The 22,404-nt window shown below is 43.6% G+C and overlaps 1 protein-coding gene across 1 annotated transcript in view; it reads left to right on the plus strand.

Moving 5' to 3' along the window:
• Window positions 1–22,404, plus strand: part of LOC127581604 (importin subunit alpha-7-like) — a 127,086-nt gene that overhangs the window by 87,599 nt on the left and 17,083 nt on the right. The window contains 7 exon segments of the mRNA XM_052036106.1: window positions 6,984–7,080; window positions 7,083–7,114; window positions 17,352–17,440; window positions 17,871–17,970; window positions 20,620–20,718; window positions 20,720–20,784; window positions 21,614–21,692. Coding sequence (XP_051892066.1) covers window positions 6,984–7,080; window positions 7,083–7,114; window positions 17,352–17,440; window positions 17,871–17,970; window positions 20,620–20,718; window positions 20,720–20,784; window positions 21,614–21,692 — 561 coding nt within the window.

Consider the following 22,404-nt stretch of genomic DNA (forward strand, 5'->3'; position numbering starts at 1 on the left):
ATGTTATGAAAGTTAAAATCCCCTACTATAACAACCGTATTATTTCTTGCATCTTCTCCACAGTCTCGCTGTATATTTGTTCTTCTAATCCTGTTAAATTTCTTGAGGCTATAGTACAACCCCAACAAGGTAATCACTCCCTTACTTCTGAGGTCCACCATAAAGCCTCACTAGATGATCCTTCAGTAATTTCATCTCGGACTACTGCTGTGACATTCTCCTTAATCAAAAATACAGCTTCCCCTCGTCTTTCTTCTGCCTCTATCCCACCTACAGCACCTGTACCCTGGAACAATAAGCTGCCAGTCCTGTCCCTCCCTTAGCCATGTGATGGCTGTAGTATCCCATTCCCACATAGCTATCCAAGCCCTAAGTTCATCTGCCTTATCTGTCAGACCTCTTGCATTGAAGTAAATGCAATTTAATCCAATAGGCTTCCCTCACTCCCTGCTTTTCTCCTGTCTGTTATGTCTATTCAACCTCTGCATCACTTTCCAGCCTCTCATTTGCCCCCCTGCTGCTTTGGATCCTACCCTTCTGCCGTACTAGTTTAAACCCACCCTAGTAGCACTAGCAAATCTGTCCTCCAGGATATTGGTCCCGCTCCAGTTCAGGTGCACTCGTCCCTCTTGTGCAGGTCACCTCTGCCTCAGAAGAGATCCCAATGGTCAAAAAATCTGATTCCCTGCCACCTACAGCAATTTTTCATCCACACATTCATATCCTCCTCTTCTTGCCCTCACTAGCACTTGGCAATGGAAATAATCCAGAGGTTACTAACCTCGATGTCCTGCTTTTCAACTTGTTCCCTAGCTCCCTCTATTCACTCTGCAGGACCTCATCCCTTTCTCAACCCATGTCATTTGTGTCAACATGCACAACAATTTCTGGCTGCTCCCCCTCCCCCTTGAGAATGTTCTGCTACATACATCTATCTATATAATGTCTTATGCTACATAATGTCTATCTACATACTGTTTCAAGAAACCCTTTTGGATGCACCTAACAAATTCTGCCCTGTCTAAGCCTCTTACACTAAGGAAGCCTCAGCCAATATTGGTGAAGTTAAAGTCTCCCACTACGACAATCCTGTTGCTTTTACATCTTTCCAAAATCTGCCTACATATCTAATAGTCACAAAATGCTCCCCCACTGATACTCCTTCCCTCATTCCTCATTCCCCAAGATAAGGTCCAGTAGTGCCCTTTCCCTTGTTAGTCTATTTACGTACAGTGTCAAAAAGTTCCTTGAACACATTCACATCTCAAACATTCTGTGCTCCCTTGCCCCCCATGCGAGCCTTTTGTGCTAATGCATTCCCAGTTAATACCTGGAAGATTAAAATGCCCTCATTCTATAACCCTATTTTTATTGCATCCCTTTGAAATCTGCCTACATATCTGTTCCTCTATCTTTCATTGACTGTCAGGAGGTCTGTAATACACCCCTGGCAAGGAGGCAACATGCTTTCTGATCTCTACTGATTTGGCCTCATTTGGGGAGTGAGGAGTCATAGAATCATAGAGTGATACAGCATGGAAATGGGCCCTTCAGCCCATCTTGTCCATGCCAACTGTGTTGCCCAGCAAGCTAGTCCCATTTGCCCACGTTTGGCTCATAGCCCTCTAAACCCCTCCTATCCATGTACTTACCTAGATGGCTTTTAGATGTTGCTAATGTGCCTACCTCAACCACTACTGGCAGCTCATTCCAAATACACACCACCCTTTGTGTGAAGAAACTGCCCCTGATGTCCCCTTTAAATCTCTCGTCTCCGATCTTAAACCTATGCCCTGTTCTTTTTAGCACCCCCTCCCTGGGAAAAAGACTATGTGCTTTCACCCTGTCTATGCTCCTCATGATCTTATATACCTCTCAGGTCACCCCTCAATCTCCTACATTCCAGGGAATAAAATCGTAGTCTACCCGACCTCTCCTTGTAACTCAAGTCCCCAAGTCCAGGCAACATCCTGGTAATTTTTTTCTGCACTCTTTCCAGTTTAATAACATCCTTCCTCTAAAAGGGTGACCGAAACTCTACACAATACTCCCAAGTGCACCTCACCAAAGTGTTATATAACTGCATCATAACTTCTCAACTCATCCACTCAATGCCCTGACTGATGAAATGCCAAATGCCTTCTTCACCACCCTATCTACCTGTGATGCCACTTTCAGCAAACTGTGCCTCCACATCCTCCTTATAGTGTGGTGACCAGAATTGCACACAATGCTCCAAATGTGGCCTAGCCAAAGTTTTATACTGCTGCAACATAACTCGCTAACTTTTATACTTAACGCCCTGACTGATAAAGGCAAGCATCTGTACGCCGCCTTTACCACTTTATTTACTTTTTTTGCCGCTTATAGGGAGCTATGGACTTGCACCCAAGATACTGCAGAACATAGCAGTCGCCTGATAGACACCCCATCCACAACCATTCACTCACTCCAACAGTGGACGGTAGAAGCAGTTTGTGCCATCTACAGGATGCACTGCAACAACTCACCAGGATGCCTTAGATAGCACTTTCTGAACCCATGTCCTCTACCAGCTAGAAGGACAAGGGCCACAAAAGCATGGGAACACCACCACCTGGAAGGGCCTCCAAGCCAGACATCATCTTGACTTTTCTGTTTCTTCTCCATTATTGGGTCAAAATCTTGGAACTCTCTTTCTGACAGCATTGTGGGTATACCCACATCTGAAGGACTGCAGTGGTTCAAGAAGACGGCTCACCACCACCTTCTCAATTAGGGATGGGCAATTAAATGCTGTGAAGCCCACATCCCTTGAATGAATAAGATATATACATAAAAATAAACAATGTTTTATTTCAGATGCTTGTGCTTGTGGGCAGAGCACTTGTAGTATTGTGGGCAGTTCTGTTCGCCGCATTAACAGGGAGGATGTGAAGGCTTTGGAGAAAGTGCAGAAGAAGTTTACCATGATGTTTCTTGGATTACAGAGTATTAGCTACGAGGTTGGACAACCTGGCATTGTTTTCTCTGCAGTGTTGGAGGCTGAGGTGTGACCTGATAGAATTATATAAAATGATGAGAGATAGATAGTCTTTTTCCCAGGGTGGAAATGTCAAATACTACAGGGCATAGCTTTAAGGTGAGAAGGGGAAAGCTTAAAGGTGATTTACGAGACAAGTTTTTTAACACAGAGAGTGGTGAGTGTCTGGAACATGCTGCCCGGTTAAGTGGTGCAAGCAGATACAGTAGCAGTGTTTAAGAGGGATTTGGATAGGCACATGAACAGGCGTAGGCCATGTGCAGGCAGATAGGATTGGTTTGGATTGGCATCATGGGTTGGCACAGACATCATGGGGTGAAGGGCCTGTTCCTGGGCTGTATTGTTTTATGTTCTATGATGTGTTTTTAATTGTTTAGGTTTTTGACTGAAATTCTTGAGCTCTGGAACCTATTGTTGTTTTTACATTTAAACTAATGGTAAACTTTTTTTGAATTATAAGCTTTTGCTTAATGAAATGTTTTCCTGGACTGGAAGCCCTATGTAAATTGAGGATGTAGAAAATTTCTAAGAAAATAGCAAGCTTGTAATAGTAGGGGATTTTATCCACCTTTGTGTAAATTTGTACAAGAACAGAGTTAAGGGTATAGACATTGCAGAATTCTTAAATGCTTTTGAGAACTTGTTTTTAATCATTATGTGGCCAGTGCAACAAAAGAGACACTGGTACTGGAATTAGCTTTCCCAATAGCAAGTGCACATTTAAACTCTTCAAGTACCCAGGGCCTGATGGGTTATTGAGAGAGGTAAGAGATGAGATTGCTGGGGCCAAGATCTTTGTGTCCTCTCTAGCCTTAGGTGAGATCCCAGAGAACTGGCAAGTAGCTAATGTTATTCCGTTATTCAAGAAAGGAAATAGGGATAATCCTGGAAACTATAGACCAGTGAATTTCACATGGGTGGTATGGAAGCTATTGGAGAGAATTTGTCGGGATATGATTTATGAGCATTTGGAAAACCATGGCCTAATTAGGGACAGTCAGCATGGTTTTGTGCGGAGCAAGTCGTGTCTTACTAACTTGATTCAGTTTTTTGAAGAGGTGACAACAGTGATTGATGAAGGTAGAGCTGTAGCTGTTGTCTACATATATTTTAGTAAGGCGTTTGACAAGGTCCTGCATGGTAAGCTCATCAAGAAGATTAAGGTGTATGGGATCCATGGCGACTTGGCTGTTTGGATTGAGAATTGGCTTGCCTATAGAACACAGAGGGCAGTGGTCTCTGGGATTTATTCTGACTGGAGGTCTGTGGTGAGTGGTCTTCCACAGGTATCAGTACTGGGACCTCTGATGTTTACGATATATATAATTGACCTGGATGAAAATATGGATGGGTGGGTTAGTAAGTTCGCAGACGATACAAAGATTGGTGGTGATGTGGATAGCATAGAAGATTGCCAAAGGATACAGTGGGATATAGATAGGTTGCAGATATTGGCAGAGAAATGGCAGATGGAGTTTAATCCGGCCAGATGTGAGATGTGGCAGTTTGGGAGATCAAATGTAAAGGGACAGTACACTGTTAATGGCAAGACCCTTAACAGTGTTGATGTACAGAGGGATCTTGGGGTCCAAGTCCATAGCTCCCTGAAAGTGGCTTCACAGGTTGATAGGGTGGTAAAGAAGGCATATAGCATACTTGCCTTTATTAGTCAAGGCATTGAGTTTAAGAGTCAGGAAGTTATGTTGCAGCTTTATAAAACTCTGATTAGGCTGCATCTGGAGTATTGCATTCAGTTCTGGTCATCCCATTACAGGAAGGGTGTGGAAGCTTTAGAGAGGGTGCAGAAGAGGTTTACCAGGATGCTGTCTAGATTAGAGGGCTTGTGTTATGAGCAGAAGTTTGACGAACTTGGGTTGTTTTCTCTGGAGAGGTGGAGGTTGAGGGGAGGCCTGATTGAAGTATATAAGTTTATGAGAGGCATAGATAGTGTAGTCAGTATCTATTTCCCAGGGTCGAAATATCTAACACTAGAGGGCATGTATTTAAGGTGAGGGGGGTAAATTCATAGAAGAAGTGCAGGGCAAGTTTTTTTACAAAGAGTGGTGGGTGCCTGGAATGTGCTGCCTGGGGTAGTGGTGGAGGCAGGTGCGATTGAGGCGTTTGGGAGGCTCTTATATAGGGGCATGTATGTGCAGAGAATGGAGGGGTATGGACATTGTGTACGCAGAAGGGATTAGTTTAGCTAGGCATTTAATTACTAGTTTAGTTCGGCACCACATCATGGGCAGAAGGGCCTGTTCCATGTTCTATAATGATTATGCCAGTTCTGAATATATTGCATATATGATGCAGAGTTGGGCAGAGGAGTGGCAGATGGAATTCAATCTGGATAAGTGTGAAGTGATACACTTTGGAAGATCGAACTTGAAGGTGGAGTACAAGGTTAATGGCAGGATTCTTATCATTGTGGAGGAACAGAGGGATCTTGGGGTCCAGGTCAATAGATCCCTCAAAGTTGCTGCACGTTAATAGGGTGGTTAAGAAGGTGTATGGTGTGCTGGCCTTCACTAGTTGCGGGATTGAATTTAAGAACCACGAGGTAATGTTGCAACTCTATAAAACTCTGGTTAGACCACACTTAGAGTATTGTATTCAGTTCTGGTCACCTCATTATAGGAAGGATGTGGAAGCTTTAGAGAGGGTTCAGAGGAGATTTACCAGGATGCTACCTGGGTTAGAGAAAATGTCTTATGAGGAAAGGTTGAGAGAGCTAGGGCTTTTCTCTTTGGAGTGACGGAGGATGAGAGGCGACTTGATAGAGGTTTATAAGATTATGAGAGGCGTAGATAGAGTGGACAGCCAGCATCTTTTTCCTAGGGCGGCAGTGGCCAATACCGGAGAACATCAGTCTTAGGTGAGTGGAGGAAAGTTTAGGGGAGATGTCAGAGAAAGGTTTTTTACACAGAGAGTGCTGAGTGCCTGGGACGCACTGCTGGGGGTGGTGGTAGAGGCTGATACAATAGGGACATTTAAAAGACTCTTAGATAGGCACATGGATGTAAGAAAAATGGAGGGTTATGGGCTATGTAGGAGGGAAGGGTTAGATTGGTCATGGAGTGGATTTATATAGGTCGGCACAACATCGTGAGCCGAAGGGCCCGTACTGCACTGTACTGTTCTGAGTTCTATAAAGTGATGATGGTGGTGGTGGTGGTGGTGGGGAATTTGTGCTTTGCGTGGTGATTGAAATAAATCTCTCAAACTTTATCGCTGAATAGGAAAGCCCTGGTTTTTTACCTTGGCAATCTGTTTGCAAGGTCAAGAAATCTCCAATGATTGCTTCAGATAATCTGTGGATGCATTTACTTTGGGATAAATCACTAAGCTTCTACCCTAGTCTTCAGAGCATCCTTGTTAAGAGTTCTCAATAGGTATAATAAAATGAAGGAAAATGAAAGTCTGTTTAGACATCACTTTAAACATTTTTTCTTTTAATCAGTTGGATCAGCATTTGTGGATTTATTGTATTCAAGTCTGGTTGGCTTTGAAGTTTTATTCTTTTTTTGAAAAAAAGGCCTTGATTATTTTTTCTGAAGTTGTGATTTTGTGGAAATTCATTCAAGTTCCATGAATTGTAAATTTGGTCTAAGAAGGGGGCTGTCCCTTTCTGGATTGGATTGGAGTGGGATGAGGAGGAGGAATCGAAAGAATTGAATGTGCCCTCCCTGACACATTTTGCTGAGTAATCAGAAGAATCTCATTTTGAGTTTACTGATTGGGATATTTGAGCATCGTGTGTGCAGTTCTATTGTCTTCACACAACAGCTTTTGGAGTTGGAGGTAAGTAATCCAATGTGCTTTGCTTTGCAAATTAATACTTGTGCAAGCTGTATTGCTGGAGTAGCTGCATTCAAAAAGTGAATCAGAGAACTTCAGTTTAGCCAATGTGGAAGAAAGTTAAATTCCAAATGTTAGCTTACACTGTTCTTTTCTTTTCAAGTTTGAAGCAGCGTGGGCTTTGACAAATATAGCTTCAGGTACATCTTTCCAGACTAAAGTGGTGATAGAAGCTGGTGCTGTTCCAATATTTATTGAGCTGCTAACTCCGAGTTTGAGGATGTTCAAGAACAAGTAAGATGCCATATTCCATTTTAATTGAAGTTTTTGTGCTGCACACCAAGCCTTTTTTTTCAGTGCCCACATTTCTGTCTCCTGAAGGAGGCTATTGACCCAGTGTGCCCATGACAGCTCTCTGAAGGAACTGTCCAGGTAACTGATCCCATAGTCTTTCATTTTCCTTTGAGCCATATGTGTCTGGTTTCTTTTTGAAATTTATTATTGGATCTCTTTCTGCTAATCTTTTGACTAGTGTTCATTGCTATTGATTATTTTGTTACTGCTAGAAAATGTTGGTCTAATAGTTATGGAATTGTAGAATCAGAGATGTACAGCACAGAAATGTGCCCTTTGGCCCACAATGTTCACAGCCGGACTTATTTGCCTATTTACACTGATCACGTTTGCCTGCATAAGTCTTGCCTATTCAGAGCATCTGTCTAAATGCCTCCCAGATGTTGTGATTGTATCTGATTCTACCACCATCTCTGACAGAGAGTTCCACATTTTAACCACTCTTAGAGTTTTCAAAAAAAACTTTCACCTTAAATCCCCTTAAGACTCCTTCCTCTGAACTTAAACCCTGTATCCCCTTGTTCTTGATATTCCTGCCATGGGGAAAGGATTTTGACTACCCTTTCTGTGCCTCTCATAATCTTATATACTTGTATAAGATCACCCCTCAACATCCTTCACTCCAAGGAAAACAAGCCCACCCTATCCAATCCAGGCAACATCCTGGTAAATCTCCTGTGCTCTCTCTCTCTAGCACAACCATATCTCTCCATTCCCACCACTCTCAGAGAACTACATACCTGTACCCCTAGGTGTCTCTATTCTACAATACTCTCCAGGGCTCTACCATTTACTGTGTAGGTCCTTCCCTGGTTTAAATAACCAAAATGGAGCACCTTGCACTTGTCCAAGTTAAATTCCACCAGCCATTCCTTGGCCCACTTCCCCAGTTCATCTACATGCTGTTGTAATCTTAGATAACTTTACTCACTGTTCCCTACACCACCAGTTTTGGTGTCATCTGCAAATTTACTAACCAAGTTACCAACATTATCATCCAAATCATTAATATAGATGACAAACAACTGTGGACCCAGCACTGATCCCTGTAGCATACTATTGGTTACAGGCCTCCAATATGAATAATATCCCTGTAGTACCACCCTCTATCTTCTTCCACCAAACCAATTTTGTCTGCAGTTGGCTAGCTCACCCTGGATTCCATGTGATCTAACCTTCCAAACTAGCCTACCATGCAAGACCTTGTCAAAGGCCTTGTTAGCGTTCACACAGATGACATCTACCTCCCTGCCCTCATCATTCTTCTTCATTAGCTCCTCAAAAAATTCAAACCAAATACGTCAGCACAATTTCTTACATCCAAAGCCATGCTGACTATTCCTTATCAGCCCTGCCTTCTAAATGCTGGTAGATCCTGCCCCTCAGAATCCCCTCCAGTAACTTTACCACCTCTGATGTTAGGCTCACCCGCCTTAGTAAACTTGTAGAATCTCTTAAGATCATCCTTCACTGTATCTGCCAAAGCTATCTCATGTCCTCTTTTTCACCCTCCTGATTTCCCTCATACCTATACCGCTGCCTATACCTGACATATGCCTCCTCTTCCTGAACCAGTGCCTCAATATCCTTGTCAACCAGGGTTCCTGAATCCTGCCAGCCTTGCCCTTCACTCTAACAGGAAATATGCTGTCCCTGAGCGCTCCCTATCTCACTTTTAATGCCTCCCATGTTCACTTAACCATGCCACAGTCTCTCCTAGTCAACCTTTGTAAATTTCTGCCTAATGTCTTCAAAATTTGCCTTGCCTCAAATTAGGTTTTAATTTGTGGACCAGTCGTTCTTCTTCCATAACTATTTTAAAAAACTGATAGAATTATGGTTGCTAGTCCCTAAGTGCTCCCCAACTGACATATCTGTCACCTGCCCAGCCTCATTTCTGAACAGGAGGTCGAGTGTTGCCCCCTCTCTAGTAGAGCCGTCTACCTACTGTTTGAGAAAACTTTCCTGGACACATTTAACGCTTCATCGGTCAAGTCATTGAGTACAAGACTTGGGATCTCATGTTACCATTGAGGCAGGGTAAGGATGGTAGAGTGAAGGAACTGTGGTTGACACGAGATGTAGAATATCTTGTCAAGAGGAAGAAAGAAGCTTACCTGAGGTTTAGAAAGCATGGATCAGACAGTGCTCTGGAGAGTTACAAGGTAGCCAGGAGGGAGCTTAAGAACGGACTTAGGAGAGCTAGAAAGGGGTGTGAGAAGTCCTTGGCGAGTAGGATCAATTAAAACCCCAAGGCGTTCTACATATATGTGAAGAATAAGAGGATGACTAGAGTGAGGACCGATCAGGGCGTAAAAGAGGAAACATGTGCCTGGAGTTGGAAGAGGGTAGGTGAGGTCCTTAATGAATACTTTGCTTCGGTATTCACCAAAGAGAGAGACCTTGACGTTTGTGAGGATGGCGTACGACAGACTGATACGCTAGGGCATGTGGATGTGAGGAAAGAGGATGTGCTGGAACTATTGAAAAACATTAGGATAGACAAGTTCCACCGGGCTGGATGGGATACATCCAAGGGTTATTGCGGAAGCTATGGGAAGAGATTGCTGCGCCTTTGGTGACGATCTTAGCGTCCTCGCTGGCCACAGGAGTAGTGCCAGATGATTGGAGAGTGGCAAATGTTGTTCCCTTGTTTAAGAAAGGAAGTAGGGATAACCCTGGGAATTATAGACCAGTGAGTCTTACTTCAGTGGTGGGCAAGTTACTGGAGAAGATTCTTGGAGACAGGATTTATGGACATTTAGAGAAGCATAGGCTAATTAGGGACAGTCAGCATGGCTTTGTGAGGGGCAGGTCGTGCCTCACGAGCCTGATTGAATTCTTTGAGGATTTGACAAAGCACATTGATGAAGTTAGAGCAGTGGATGGTGCAGGAGGGAAGGTTTTAGATTTTTGGAGCACTAGGATCTCTTCTGGGCAAGGTGGGACCTGTACAGAGAGGATGAGTTACACCTGAACCCGAGAGGGGCCAATATCCTTGCAGCCAGGTTTGCTAGGGTGGTTCGGGAGGGTTTAAACTAGTTTGCGAGGGGGATGGGAACTAGAGGAGTAGGTCAGAGGAAGAAGGGGATGGGGAAAAGTCAGATCTAACAGGTAGAGAGGCTTTGAGGAAGGAGAAGCAGAGTACAGGCTATAAAAGTAGTAAGGCAGATGGGCTAAAGTGCATTTACTTAAATGCAAGAAGCATCAGGAATAAGGGAGATGAACTGAGGGCTTGGATAAGTACATGGGACTATGATATTGTGGCTATCACAGAGACATGGCTGACATCAGGGCAGGAATGGATATTGAATATTGCTGGTTTTCAGTGTTTTAAAAGGGATGGGGGGGAGAAGAGGAGGAAGGGTGGCGATACTGGTCAGGGACACTGTTACAGCTGCAGAAAAGGTGGATAATGTAGAAGGATCCTCTCTAGAGTCAATATGGGTGGAAGTTAGGAACAAGAAAGGAGCAGTTACTGTACTGGGAGTATTCTGTAGGCCCGCAGGTAGCAGTAGGGATACTGAGGAGCAGATTGGGAGGCAGATTTTGGAAAGATGCAAAAATAACAGGCTTATTATAGTGGGAGACTTCAACTTCCCAAATATTGATTGGCACCTGCTTAGTGCCAGAGGTTTAGACGGGGCAGAGTTTGTTAAGTATGTCCAGGATGGATTCCTGTCACAGTATGTTGACAGGCCGACCAGAGGAAATGCCATATTAGATCTAGTTTTAGGTAATGAACCGGATCAGGTGACAGATCTATCGGTGGGTGAGCATTTGGGGGACAGTGACCACTGCTCCATAACCTTTAGCATTGTCGTGGACAGGGAGAGGAGCAAAGAGGACGGGAAGATATTTAATCGGGGAAAGGCGAATTATGAGGCTATAAGGCAAGAGCTTGAGAGTGTGAATTGGGATGACATTTTTGAAGGGAAATGTACTATAGAGATGTGGTCAATCTTCAGGGATCTCTTGCAGGATGTCAGGGATGAATTTGTCCCGGTGAGGCAGAGGAGGAATGACAGGGTGAAGGAACCATGGGTGACAAGAGAGGTGGAACAACTAGTTAGGAAGAAGAAGGCAGCATACATAAGGTGTAAGCAGCAAGGATCAGACAGGGCTCATGAGGATTATAGAGTAGCAAGGAGGGAACTTAAGAAGGGGCTGAGGAGAGCGAGAAGGGAACATGAAAAGTCTTTGCAGAGTAGGGTTAAGGAGAATCCCAAGGCTTTTTACTCGTACGTGAAGAGCAGAAGGATGGCTAGAGTAAAGGTAGGTCCGATTAAAGACAAAGGTGGGAAGCTGTGCCTGGAAGCTGTGGAAGTGGGTGAGGTTCTCAATGAATACTTCAGTATTCACCGAGGAGAGGGGTCTTGATGACGCTGAGGACAGTGTTGATAAGGGTAATGTTCTAGAGTATGTAGATATCAAGAGAGAGGATGTGTTGGAGCTGTTAGAAAATATTAGGACAGATAAGTCCCTGGGTCCTGACGGAATATTCCCCAGGCTGCTTCGTGAGGCTAGGGAGGAGATTGCTGAACCATTGGCTAGGATCTTTGAGTCCTCGTTGTCCACGGGGATGGTACTGGAGGATTGGAGGGTGGTGAATGTTGTCCCCTTATTCAAAAAAGGTAGTAGGGATAGTCCAGGGAATTACAGACCAGTGAGCCTTACGTCTGTGGTGGGTAAGCTGCTAGAAAGGATTCTAAAAGATAGGATCTATGATCATTTAGAGAATCATGGACTGATTAGGGACAGCCAGTATGGATTTGTGAAGGGAAGGTCTTGCCTCACAAGCCTGATAAGGTTCTTTGAGGAAGTGACTAGGAAGATTGGTGAGGTTAGTGCAGTAGATGTGGTCTACATGGATTTTAGTAAGGCGTTTGACAAGGTTCTGCATGGTAGGCTTCTTCAGAAGGTCAGAGGCCAAGGGATCCAGGGAGGCTTGGCCATGTGGATTCAAAATTGGCTTGCCTGTAGAAAGCAGAGGGTTGTGGTGGAGGGAGTCCATTCAGATTGGAGGGCTGTGACTAGTGGTGTCCCACAAAGATCAGTTCTGGGACCTCTACTTTTTGTGATATTTATTAATGACTTAGATGAGGGGGTGGAAGGGTGGGTTAGCAAGTTTGCAGATGACATAAAGATCAGTGGTGTTGTGGATAGTGTGGAGGGCTGTCGAAGCTTACAGAGGGATATTGATAGGATGCAGAGCTGGGCTGAGAAGTGGCAGATGGAGTTCAATCCGGAGAATTGTGAGGTGGTACACTTTGGAAGGACAAACTCCAAGGCCGAATACGAGGTAAATGGCAGGATTCTGGGCAGTGTAGAGGAGAGCAGAGGGATCTGGGTGTTCATATCCACAGATCACTGAAAGTTGCCACACGGGTGGATAGGGTAGTTAAGAAAGCTTATGGGATATTAGCTTTCATAAGTCGTGGGATCAAGTTTAAGAGCCGTGAAGTAATGATGCAGCTTTACAAAACTCTGGTTAGACCACGCTTAGAGTACTATGTCCAGTTCCGGTCGCCTCATTACAGGAAGGATGTGGAGGCGTTGGAGAGGGTGCAGAGGAGATTTACCAGGATGCTGCCTGGATTAGAGAGTATGGATTATGAGGAGAGACTAAAGGAGCTAGGGCTTTACTCATTGGAGAGAAGGAGGATGAGGGGAGACAAGATATTAAGAGGAGTAGATAGAGTGCCTCTTTCCCAGGGCACCAATGCTTAATACAAGAGGGCATGGCTTTAAGGTAATGGGGGGGGATGTTCAAGGGAGATGTCAGAGGGAGGTTTTTCACCCAGAGAGTGGTTGGTGCATGGAATGCGCTGCCTGGGGTGGTGGTGGAGGCTGATACGTTGGTCAAGTTGAAGAGATTGTTAGATAAGCATATGGAGGAATTTAAGATAGAGGGATATGTGGGAGGAAGGGGTTAGATAGTCTTAGGAGTGGTTTGAAGGTCGGCACAACATGGTGGGCCGAAGGGCCTGTATTGTGCTGTATTGTTCTATGGTTCTATGGTTCTGTGGATATGGTGTACATGGAATTTAGTAAGGCATTTGATAAGGTTCCTCATTGAAGGCTTATTCAGAAAGTGAGGAGGCATGGGATCCAGGGAAACTTGGCTGTGTGGATTCAGAATTGGCTCGCCCATAGAAGACAGAGGGTGGTGGTAGATGGAACGTATTCTGCCTGGAGGTCGGTGACCAGTGGTGTTCCGCAGGGATCTGTTCTGGGACCCCTGCTCTTTGTGATTTTTATAAATGACTTGGATGATGATGTGGAAGGGTGGGTTAGTAAGTTTGTTGATGATCCAAAGCTTGGCGGTGTTGTGGATAGTGTAGAAGGTTGCTGTAGATTACAACAGGATATTGATAGAATGCAGACCTGGGCTGAGAAGTGACAAATGGAGTTCAACCCAGATAAGTGTGAAGTGATACACTTCGGGAGATTGAATTTGAAGGCAGAATGCAAGGTTAATGGCAGGACTCTTAGTGTGGAAGAACAGAGGGATCTTCGGGTCCACGTCCATAGATCCCTCAAGGTTGCCACGCAGGTCGATGACATATGGAGTGTTGGCCTTTATTAGTCGGTGTATTGAGTTCAAGAGCTGTGAGGTGATGTTGCAGCTCTATAGAACTCTGGTCAGACCACACTTGGAGTATTGTGTTCAGTTCTGTTTGCCTCATTATAGAAAGAATGTGGAAGCTTTAGAGAGGGTGCGGAGAAGATTTACCAGGATGTTGCCTAGATTGGAGAGCATGTCTTATGACGATAGGTTGAGTGAGCTAGGTCTTTTCTCTTTGGAGAGAAGGAGGATGAGAGATGATTTGATAGAGGTGTACAAGATGATAAGAGGCAGAGATCAAGTAGACAGTCAGACTTTTTTCCAGTGTGACAATGGCTAACCTGAGGGGACATGGAGGTGATTGGAGGAAGGTATAAGGGGGACGTTAGGGGTAAGTTTTTTTGCACAGAGAGTGGTGGGTGCGTGGAATGCACTACCGGCAGAGGTTGTGGGGGCAGGTACATTAGGGACATTTAAGAGATTCTTAGATAGACACATGAATGATAGAAAAATAAAGGGCTATGTGGGAGGGAAGGGTTAGATAGATCTTAGAGCAGGATAAATGTTGGCACGACATTGTGGGCTGAAGGGCCTATACTGTGCTGTAGTGTTCTGTGTTCTAAGATGTTAATGGGAGTATTGTCTGCGGTTCTGGTCACCTAGCTGTAGGAAGAATGTCATTAAGCTGGAAGGGGTGCAGAAAATATTCACAAAGATGTTACTTGGACTGGGAGGGCTTGAATTATAAGGAGAGGCTGGATAAGCAGGGGCTTTTTTTCTCTGGAGCTTAGGAGGCCGAGGGGTGATCTTATAGAGGTTTATAAAATCATGAGGGGCATGGATAACATGAATGGTCATGGTCTTTTTCCCAGGGGAGCAGGGGGAGGGGGGCAGTGGTCTAAATCTAGAGAGCGAAGGTTTAAAGTGAGATGGGAAAGATATAAAGGGGACAATGAGGGGCAACCTTTTGATGCAGATGATGGTGGGTATATGGAACAAGCTGCCAGAGGAATGGTAGAGGCATGTACAATTATAAGATTGAAAAGATATTTGGACAGGTAGATGGATAGAAAAAGTTTAGAAGGATATGAGCTAACCACAAGCAAATAGGACAAGCTCAGGTAGGCCACTGGGTTGGTATGGACAGGTTGAACCGAAGGACCTGTTTCCATGCTGTATGGCTTTATGACAATTTGTATGACTCTCTGTTAAGTGTCTTTCTCACCCATCTGGACTCAGCATTATGAAGGGACCAAAATCAAAATGTGAGAAGAATTCAGCCATTCAAGCAGCATCTGTGGAAAGAGAAACCAGTCAATGTTTTGCAGAACTTGTGAAGGGACTGTTTCTTTTGCAACTCCCTGGTCTGCTCTTCCATCTCCACTAACCACCTTCCTTTTCACAGCACCCTCCCATGCAACTGCAGGTGATGTAACATTTGTTTTTTGACTTCGTCCCTTCACACAATCCACATTGCAGCCTTCAGGACTTGATATCAAATTGAACTCACACATTAAGGACTGTAGCAGTTCAAAAAGGCAGCTCACCACCACCTTTTTAAGGGCAACTGGGGTTGGGCAATTAAATGCTGGCTCAACCTGCTAAGATCACATTCCTCAAATGAATATATACAAAAAATAATTTCAGATAACTTTTTTCTGTTTGAAAGGTTTACTGTAAGGTTAACCATCTGTAATATTAATTAAGTTTTTCTCTTTTCACAAACACGGTCTGATCTGCAAGGCATTTATAGCATTCCCTGTCTGTTTTCAGCTCTCAACAACAATTTGACCTGAATTTCACAGCTTTAGCATGTCCTCTTGTTTATTTTCTCTACCTATTTAACTACCTTCATGGATCCATCAACCAGACAGCCCAGATCACCTCAGACACATTGGCTTCCATTCTCTCCAAGATATTCCCCTAGTCCTATCCATTCCTCCTCCAGCCACTCTGACTTGTGTTTGCACTTTTCCTGAAACATTAACTCCATTTCCCTTTCTACAGATGCTGCCTGACCTGTTGAGTATTTACAGTGTTTTCTGTTTTTAATTCAGGTCCTCTCATCTTTTCACCTGATTGAATGTCTAATGTTATTGTAGAAATGTTCTGTTACACTCTAATGCCTTGATATTCTTTCCAAGTTTGGAACCCAGAAAAGCTGTGCTGGAGGAATGAGCAGTTTCACATATTCCCTTCAATTCTTCGTATTCCTTTTTGGGTAGAATAAGACAACTAGCCAATATTTTAGTTTCTGCAACTTTCTCAAATGTTATTGAATTTTACTGAAGTATATATGGAACATAGAACAGTACAGCACAATGCAGGCCCCTTGGCCCACAATGTTGTGCTGACCTTTAAGCCTCGCCTAAGACTATCTAACCCCTTCCTCCCACATATCCCTCTATTTTAAATTCCTCCATTTGGCTATCTAGTAATCTCTTGAATTTGACCAATGTACCTGCCTCCACCACCGCCCCAAGCAGTGCATTCTATGCCCCAACTACTCTCTGGGTAAAAAACCTTCCTCTGATATCTCCCTTAAACTTCCCACCTATTACTTTAAAGCCATGCCCTCTTGTATTGAGCGTTGGTGCCCTGGGAAAGAGGTGCTGGCTGTCCACTCTATCTACTCCTCTTAATATTTTGTACACCTCTATCATGTCTCCTCTCATCCTCTTCCCCTCCAAAGAGTAAAGCCCTAGCTCCCTTAGTCTCTCCTCATAATGCATACTCTCTAAACCAGGCAGCATCCTGGTAAATCTCCTCTACACCCTCTCCAACGCTTCCACATCCTTTCTATAATGAGGCGACCAAAACTGGACACAATATTCTAAGTGTGGTCTAACCAGAGTTTTATAGAGCTGCATCATTACCTCGTGGCTCTTAAACTCGATCCCTCGACTTATGAAAGCTAACACCCCATAAACTTTCTTAACTACCCTATCCACCTGAGAGGCAACTTTCATGGCTCTGTGGATATGGACCCCCAGATCCCTCTGCTCCTCCACACTACCAAGAATCCTGCCATTAACTTTGTACTCTGCCTTGGAGTTTGTTCTTCCAAAGTGTACCACTTCACACTTCTCTGGATTGAACTCCATCTGCCACTTGTCGGCCCAGCTCTGCATCCTATCAAAGTCCCTCTGCAATCTTCGACAATCCTCTACACTATCCACAACACCACCAACCTTTGTGTCATCTGCAAACTTGCCAACCCACCCTTCTACCCCCTCATCCGTCATTAATAAAAATCGCGAAAAACAGAGGTCCCAGAACTGATCCTTGTGGGGCACCGCTAGTCACAGCCCTTCAATCTGAATGGACTCCCTCCACCACAACCCTGTGCTTTCTACAGGCAAGCCAATTTTGAATCCACATGGCCAAGCCTCCCTGGATCCCTTGGCCTCTGACCTTCTGAAGAAGCCTACCATGTGGAACCTTGTCAAATGCCTTACTAAAATCCATGTAGACCACATCTACTGAACTACCCTCATCAATCTGTTTGGTCACTTCTTCAAGTAACACTATCAGGCTTGTGAGACATGATCTGCCCTTCATCTTATGCTTTAAATATCTTATGCTTTAAAGTTTGCATTTGTTTCCTAGGCAGTGTGGGCCTTGGGAAACATTGCAGGTGATAGTGCAGTGTGCAGGGACTTCGTACTTCACTGTGGGATCCTTCCACCATTGTTGCAGTAAGTATTTGCATTAGTCAGAGCTTTTCACAATTATATGAGGATTTAATTAGCAGCTGGACAGGAGAAAAAATGAAGTGTGTTCTCTTCAGGCCAATGAATTTCATTGCAAAATGTATAGTTGAAAGATTGAATTGTAGTTAAGTCAAATTGTCTATGGAATAACAGTCATTGGACTGATTTTTTTTCTTGGATAAGGGTTTGACATGCAATAAAATATGTGGAAAGGGGTTAAAGAACACATTAAAATAATGCACACGAGGCTGGGTGGGATTATTTTATGAAGAAACCTTTATGATACCTTTGAGATAGAAATTTTCCTCTTTAAACTTGTGGATACGTTCTCATTTACAACATGCCATTTTGTTATAGTAATCTGATTATTGTAATAGCTGCAAGATTCTGTGTTGTGTGTTTTTTTCTCTTGTAGGTTATTGACTAAATCTAATAGACTCACAATGACAAGAAATGCTGTTTGGGCACTGTCAAACTTGTGTAGAGGGAAAAATCCACCTCCTGATTTTGAGAAGGTAAATATCCTCCTTTAAAATGTATTTATGTCACCATGACCTGTAGCTTGAATAGACTCATAGAGTTATACACCACAGAAACAGGCAGTGGAAAGGGTGACCAGCTTCAAGTTCCTGAGAGTCAAAATCTCAGAGGATCTATCTTGCGCCCAACACATTGATGCAGTTATGAAGAAGGCATGTCAGTGGCTCTACTTCATTAGGAGTTTGAGGAGATTTGGTACGTCACCAAAGACTCTTGCAAATTTCTACAGATGTACAGTGCAGAGCATTCTGACTGGTTACATCACCACCTGGTATGGAGCCTCCAATGCTCAGGATCGAAGAGGCTGCAGTGAGTTGTAAACTCAGCCAGCTCCATCACAGGCAGAACCCTCCCCACCATCGAGGACATTTTGAAGAGGCGATGCCTCAAAAAGGCGACAGAGTGCGGAGAGTCTGCAGAGAGATACAGATAGTTGGCAAGGGTCTGTCAGATGGAGTACAATGTTGGTAAATGTGAGGTCATCCAGTTTAGAAGGAAAAATATAAGATCAGTTTGTTATTTAAATGGTGAAAGATTGCAGCATGCTGTTGTGCAGAGGGACTTGTGCATGAATCACAAAAGGTTGGCTTGCAGGTGCAACAGGTTATCAAGAAGGTAAATGGAATGTTGGTCTTCATTGCTAGAGGGATTGAATTTAAGAGCAGTGAGGTTATGCTGCAACTGTATAGGGTACTGGTGAGGCTGCACCTCAAGTACTGCACGCAGTTCTGGTTTCCTTATTTGAGGAAAGATATACTGGCTTTGGAGCAGTACAGAGGAGGTTCACCAGATTGATTCTGGAGATAAGGGGTTTAGCCTATGTGAAGAGATTGAGTCACCTGGGACTATACTCACTGGAATTCAGAAGAATGAGAGGGGATCTTATAGAAACTTATTAAATTATGAAAGGGATAGATAAGATAGAGGCAGAAAGGTTGTTTCCACTGGTAGGTGAGACTAGAACCAGGGGGCATAGCCTCAAGCTTCGGGGGAATAGATTTAGGATGGGGATGAGTAGAAACTACTTTTCCCAGAGAGTAGGGAATCTGTGGAATTCTCTGCCCAGGGAAGCAGCAGAGCCTCCCTTATTAAATATATTTTAAGACACAGTTAGATAGATTTTTGCATAGTAGGGGAATTAAGGGTAATGGGGAAAAGGTAGGCAGGTGGATCTGAGTCCCCGGCCAGATCAGCCATGATCTTATCGAATAGCGGAGCAGGCTCAACGGGCCAGATGGCCTAGTCCTGCTTCTATTTCTTGTGTTCATCCATCACTAAGGACCCTCACCATCCAGGACATGCCCTCCTCATGTTACTACCATCGGGAAGGAAGTACTGGAGCCTGAAGACCCACACTCAACGTTTCAGGAACAGCTTCTTCCTCTCCGCCATCAGATTTCTGAGCGGTCCATGAACCCTACCTTGTTATTTCTCTTTTGCACAATTTATTTATTTTTGTAACCTATGGTAATTTTTATGTCTTGCACTTCACTGCTGCCGCAAAACAACAACTTTCTCGGTGTATGTCAGTGATTCTGATTCTGATTTAGGCCCTTTGCCTCAACGTGTCCGTGCCAACCAAGTTGCCTCCCTGAGCTAGTCTCATCCATGTAGCTGTCCAATGTCTTTTAAGCATTGTAACTGTGCCTGTCTCTATCACTTCCTCTGGCTGCTCATTCCACAGACCCACCACCCTCCAGGTGAAAAACTTACCCCTTAGGTCCACTTTAAATCTTTTCCCTCTCACTTTAAACCTACGTCCTCTGGATCTTCACCACACCTTCTTCACCATCCTGTTCTACCTATGTCACCGCTTTCAGGAAACTATGTTACTTGTACCCCTAGGTCCCTCCACAACACCCTCTAGAGCCCTGCCATTTACTGTGTAAGTCCTGCCATGCTTTAACTTAACAAAATGCAACACTTTGCCCACATTAAATTCCGTTTGCCATTCCTTGGCCCACTTTCCTAGTTGATCTAGATCCTGTTGTAATGCCATCACTGTTCACTATACCACCAATTTTGGAGCCATGCGCCAACCTTTTACATTCTCATCCAAATCATTAATACAGATGACAAACCCAGTGGACCCAGCACCGAACCTTGCGGCACACCACTTGTCACATACCTCCAGTCTGAAAAACAGCCCTCCACTACCACCCTCTGATTCCTTCCACCAAGCCAATTGTGTATACAATAGGCTAGCTCACCCTGGATCCTATGTGATCAAACCTTCCGGATCAGCCTACCATGCAGGACCTTGTCAAAGGCCTTATTGAAGTCCAGGTCAATGTCTATTGCCCTGCCCTCCTCAGTCCCTTTGGTCACCTCTTCAAAACAAAGGCATGCTGATTATTCCGAATCAGTCCTTACCTTTCCAAATGCAGGTGGATCCTGTCTCTCAGAATCCCCTCCAGTAACTTTCCCACCACTGATGGTTAAGCTCACTGGCCTGTAGTTCCATGGCTCATTCTTGCTGCTCTTCTTAAATAAAGGCACAACATTAGCTACCCTCCAGTATTTTTTATGGCTGTGTTTCAGTTTTGTAACTGGCAGGATATTGTCTCAAATGGATTTCAATTTACAAAGCAGCTAAAATGAAAGGTCCTCCATTTTACTTACAGGTATCCCCGTGTTTAACTGTACTGGCCAGATTACTGTTCAGCAGTGACCCTGACTTGCTTGCTGATGCTTGTTGGGCATTATCATACTTGTCAGATGGACCCAGATGAGAAAATTCAAGCTGTTATTGACTCTGGGATTTGCAGGCGATTGGTGGAACTGTTAATGTAAGTTTTTTTTACCATGATGTGGTAATACCCTTTATAATCTCAGATAAAAGTCTCAAATTTTAATTTTTGGGTAGCCTCCTAGATAAAGGTTAGAAACATCAATGTTAAATCGTCCATGGATTGAACTAGAAGTTTATGAGGACAAACAAGCATTCAAATATGTCACCAGTTTATTTTCCCTTTTCATTTAATATAAATTCACAAAACTTACTCCATTTATAACATAGTTCATAAATGTAGCTTATATTTCCCTGCTTTTTATATATTATTACAATGTACTGTATATGTGCAAATGTCTCCTATTGCAGCTGATAGTTTGCTTTATGGCTTTATTTCTATCGATTTTGGAGAGGTGGGAGTTATAAATATTTATGATAAGAATCTCCATCCATTTCCCAAGTAAAACTTTGAAATTGTATGCCTGGAATGGGCTGCCAGGCTGCCTCCTAAATTGGTATGCGCCTTAAATAATAAAGCTGGAAGTACTCAGCAACTTAGACAAGCATCTGTGGAGAGAGAAACGGTTAATGTTTTAAGTCCAAGATGAAAGATTATTGATCTGAAACGTTAACTGTTTCTGTCTACATTGCTGCCTGACCTGCTGTGTATTTCTGGCTTTGCTTTGCTTCACATTTCCAGCATCTGCTGTGCTTGGCTTTTAGGTTGTATCTTACTTTCCTGAAGCAACAAATATTTTACAAATAACCAGTGCAAGGAAGACTTACTAAGCAATGCATGTCAATGTTGATTTCTGTGACTTGTATGAATAGCCAGTTCGCATGTTGGATGCATAATTTCTGAGAAGTCGTTGTGTAGTTTCTTATAGGCATAATGATTACAAAGTTGCTTCACCAGCATTAAGAGCTGTAGGTAACATAGTAACAGGAGATGATATCCAGACACAGGTAAGTGCACCACAAATGAACCTGTTCAAATATTGTTGCAAATTCTAAAAGCAAGAGGCATTTTAGTGAAGATTATGCCCACTTGAGCTTTAGGTTGCAAGACTGATTTTTTTTCACCTTTAAAGTAGAAATTAAGGTCTTTTGAATTTTGTGAAGTTAGAAGGCCTTTAAAGAATATAGAATGTGTAGGGAAGTTGTAAAAAAATTAGGAAGGCAAAAGGGGCCACAAAGTATCACTGGCAGACAAGATTAAGGAAATCTCAGGGCATTTTATGAGTATAATTAGACAAAGGGGGGTAACCATGGAAGGAGTGGGGCCCAATAGGGATAAAAGAGGCAATCTGTGGGTAGAGGCAGAAGATGTGGGTGAAGTTTTAAATGAACACCCTTCATCTGTATTTACTAAGGAGGAAGATATTGCAATTGCTGGTTTCAGGGAGGGGTCAGGGATATTCTTAAAAAATGTTAACATTAATAAGAAGGATGTATTAGATGTCATAAAGGTAGATAAACTCCCAGGGCTTGTTGACATGTATGCTTGGCTGCTCTGGAAAGCAAGAGAAGGGATTCTTGTGGCCCTACCATAGTGCTGAGAGCTTAGATGGGGTGGAATTTGTTAAGTGTGTTCAGGAAAGTTTCCTCAATATATAGAGGCCCCAATAAGGGAGAAGGCAAAGCTTGACCTACTCTTAGGAAATAGGGCAGGGCAAGC

Source organism: Pristis pectinata, chromosome 22, assembly GCF_009764475.1.
Source record: "Pristis pectinata isolate sPriPec2 chromosome 22, sPriPec2.1.pri, whole genome shotgun sequence".
Classification (NCBI taxonomy): Eukaryota; Metazoa; Chordata; class Chondrichthyes; order Rhinopristiformes; family Pristidae; genus Pristis; species Pristis pectinata.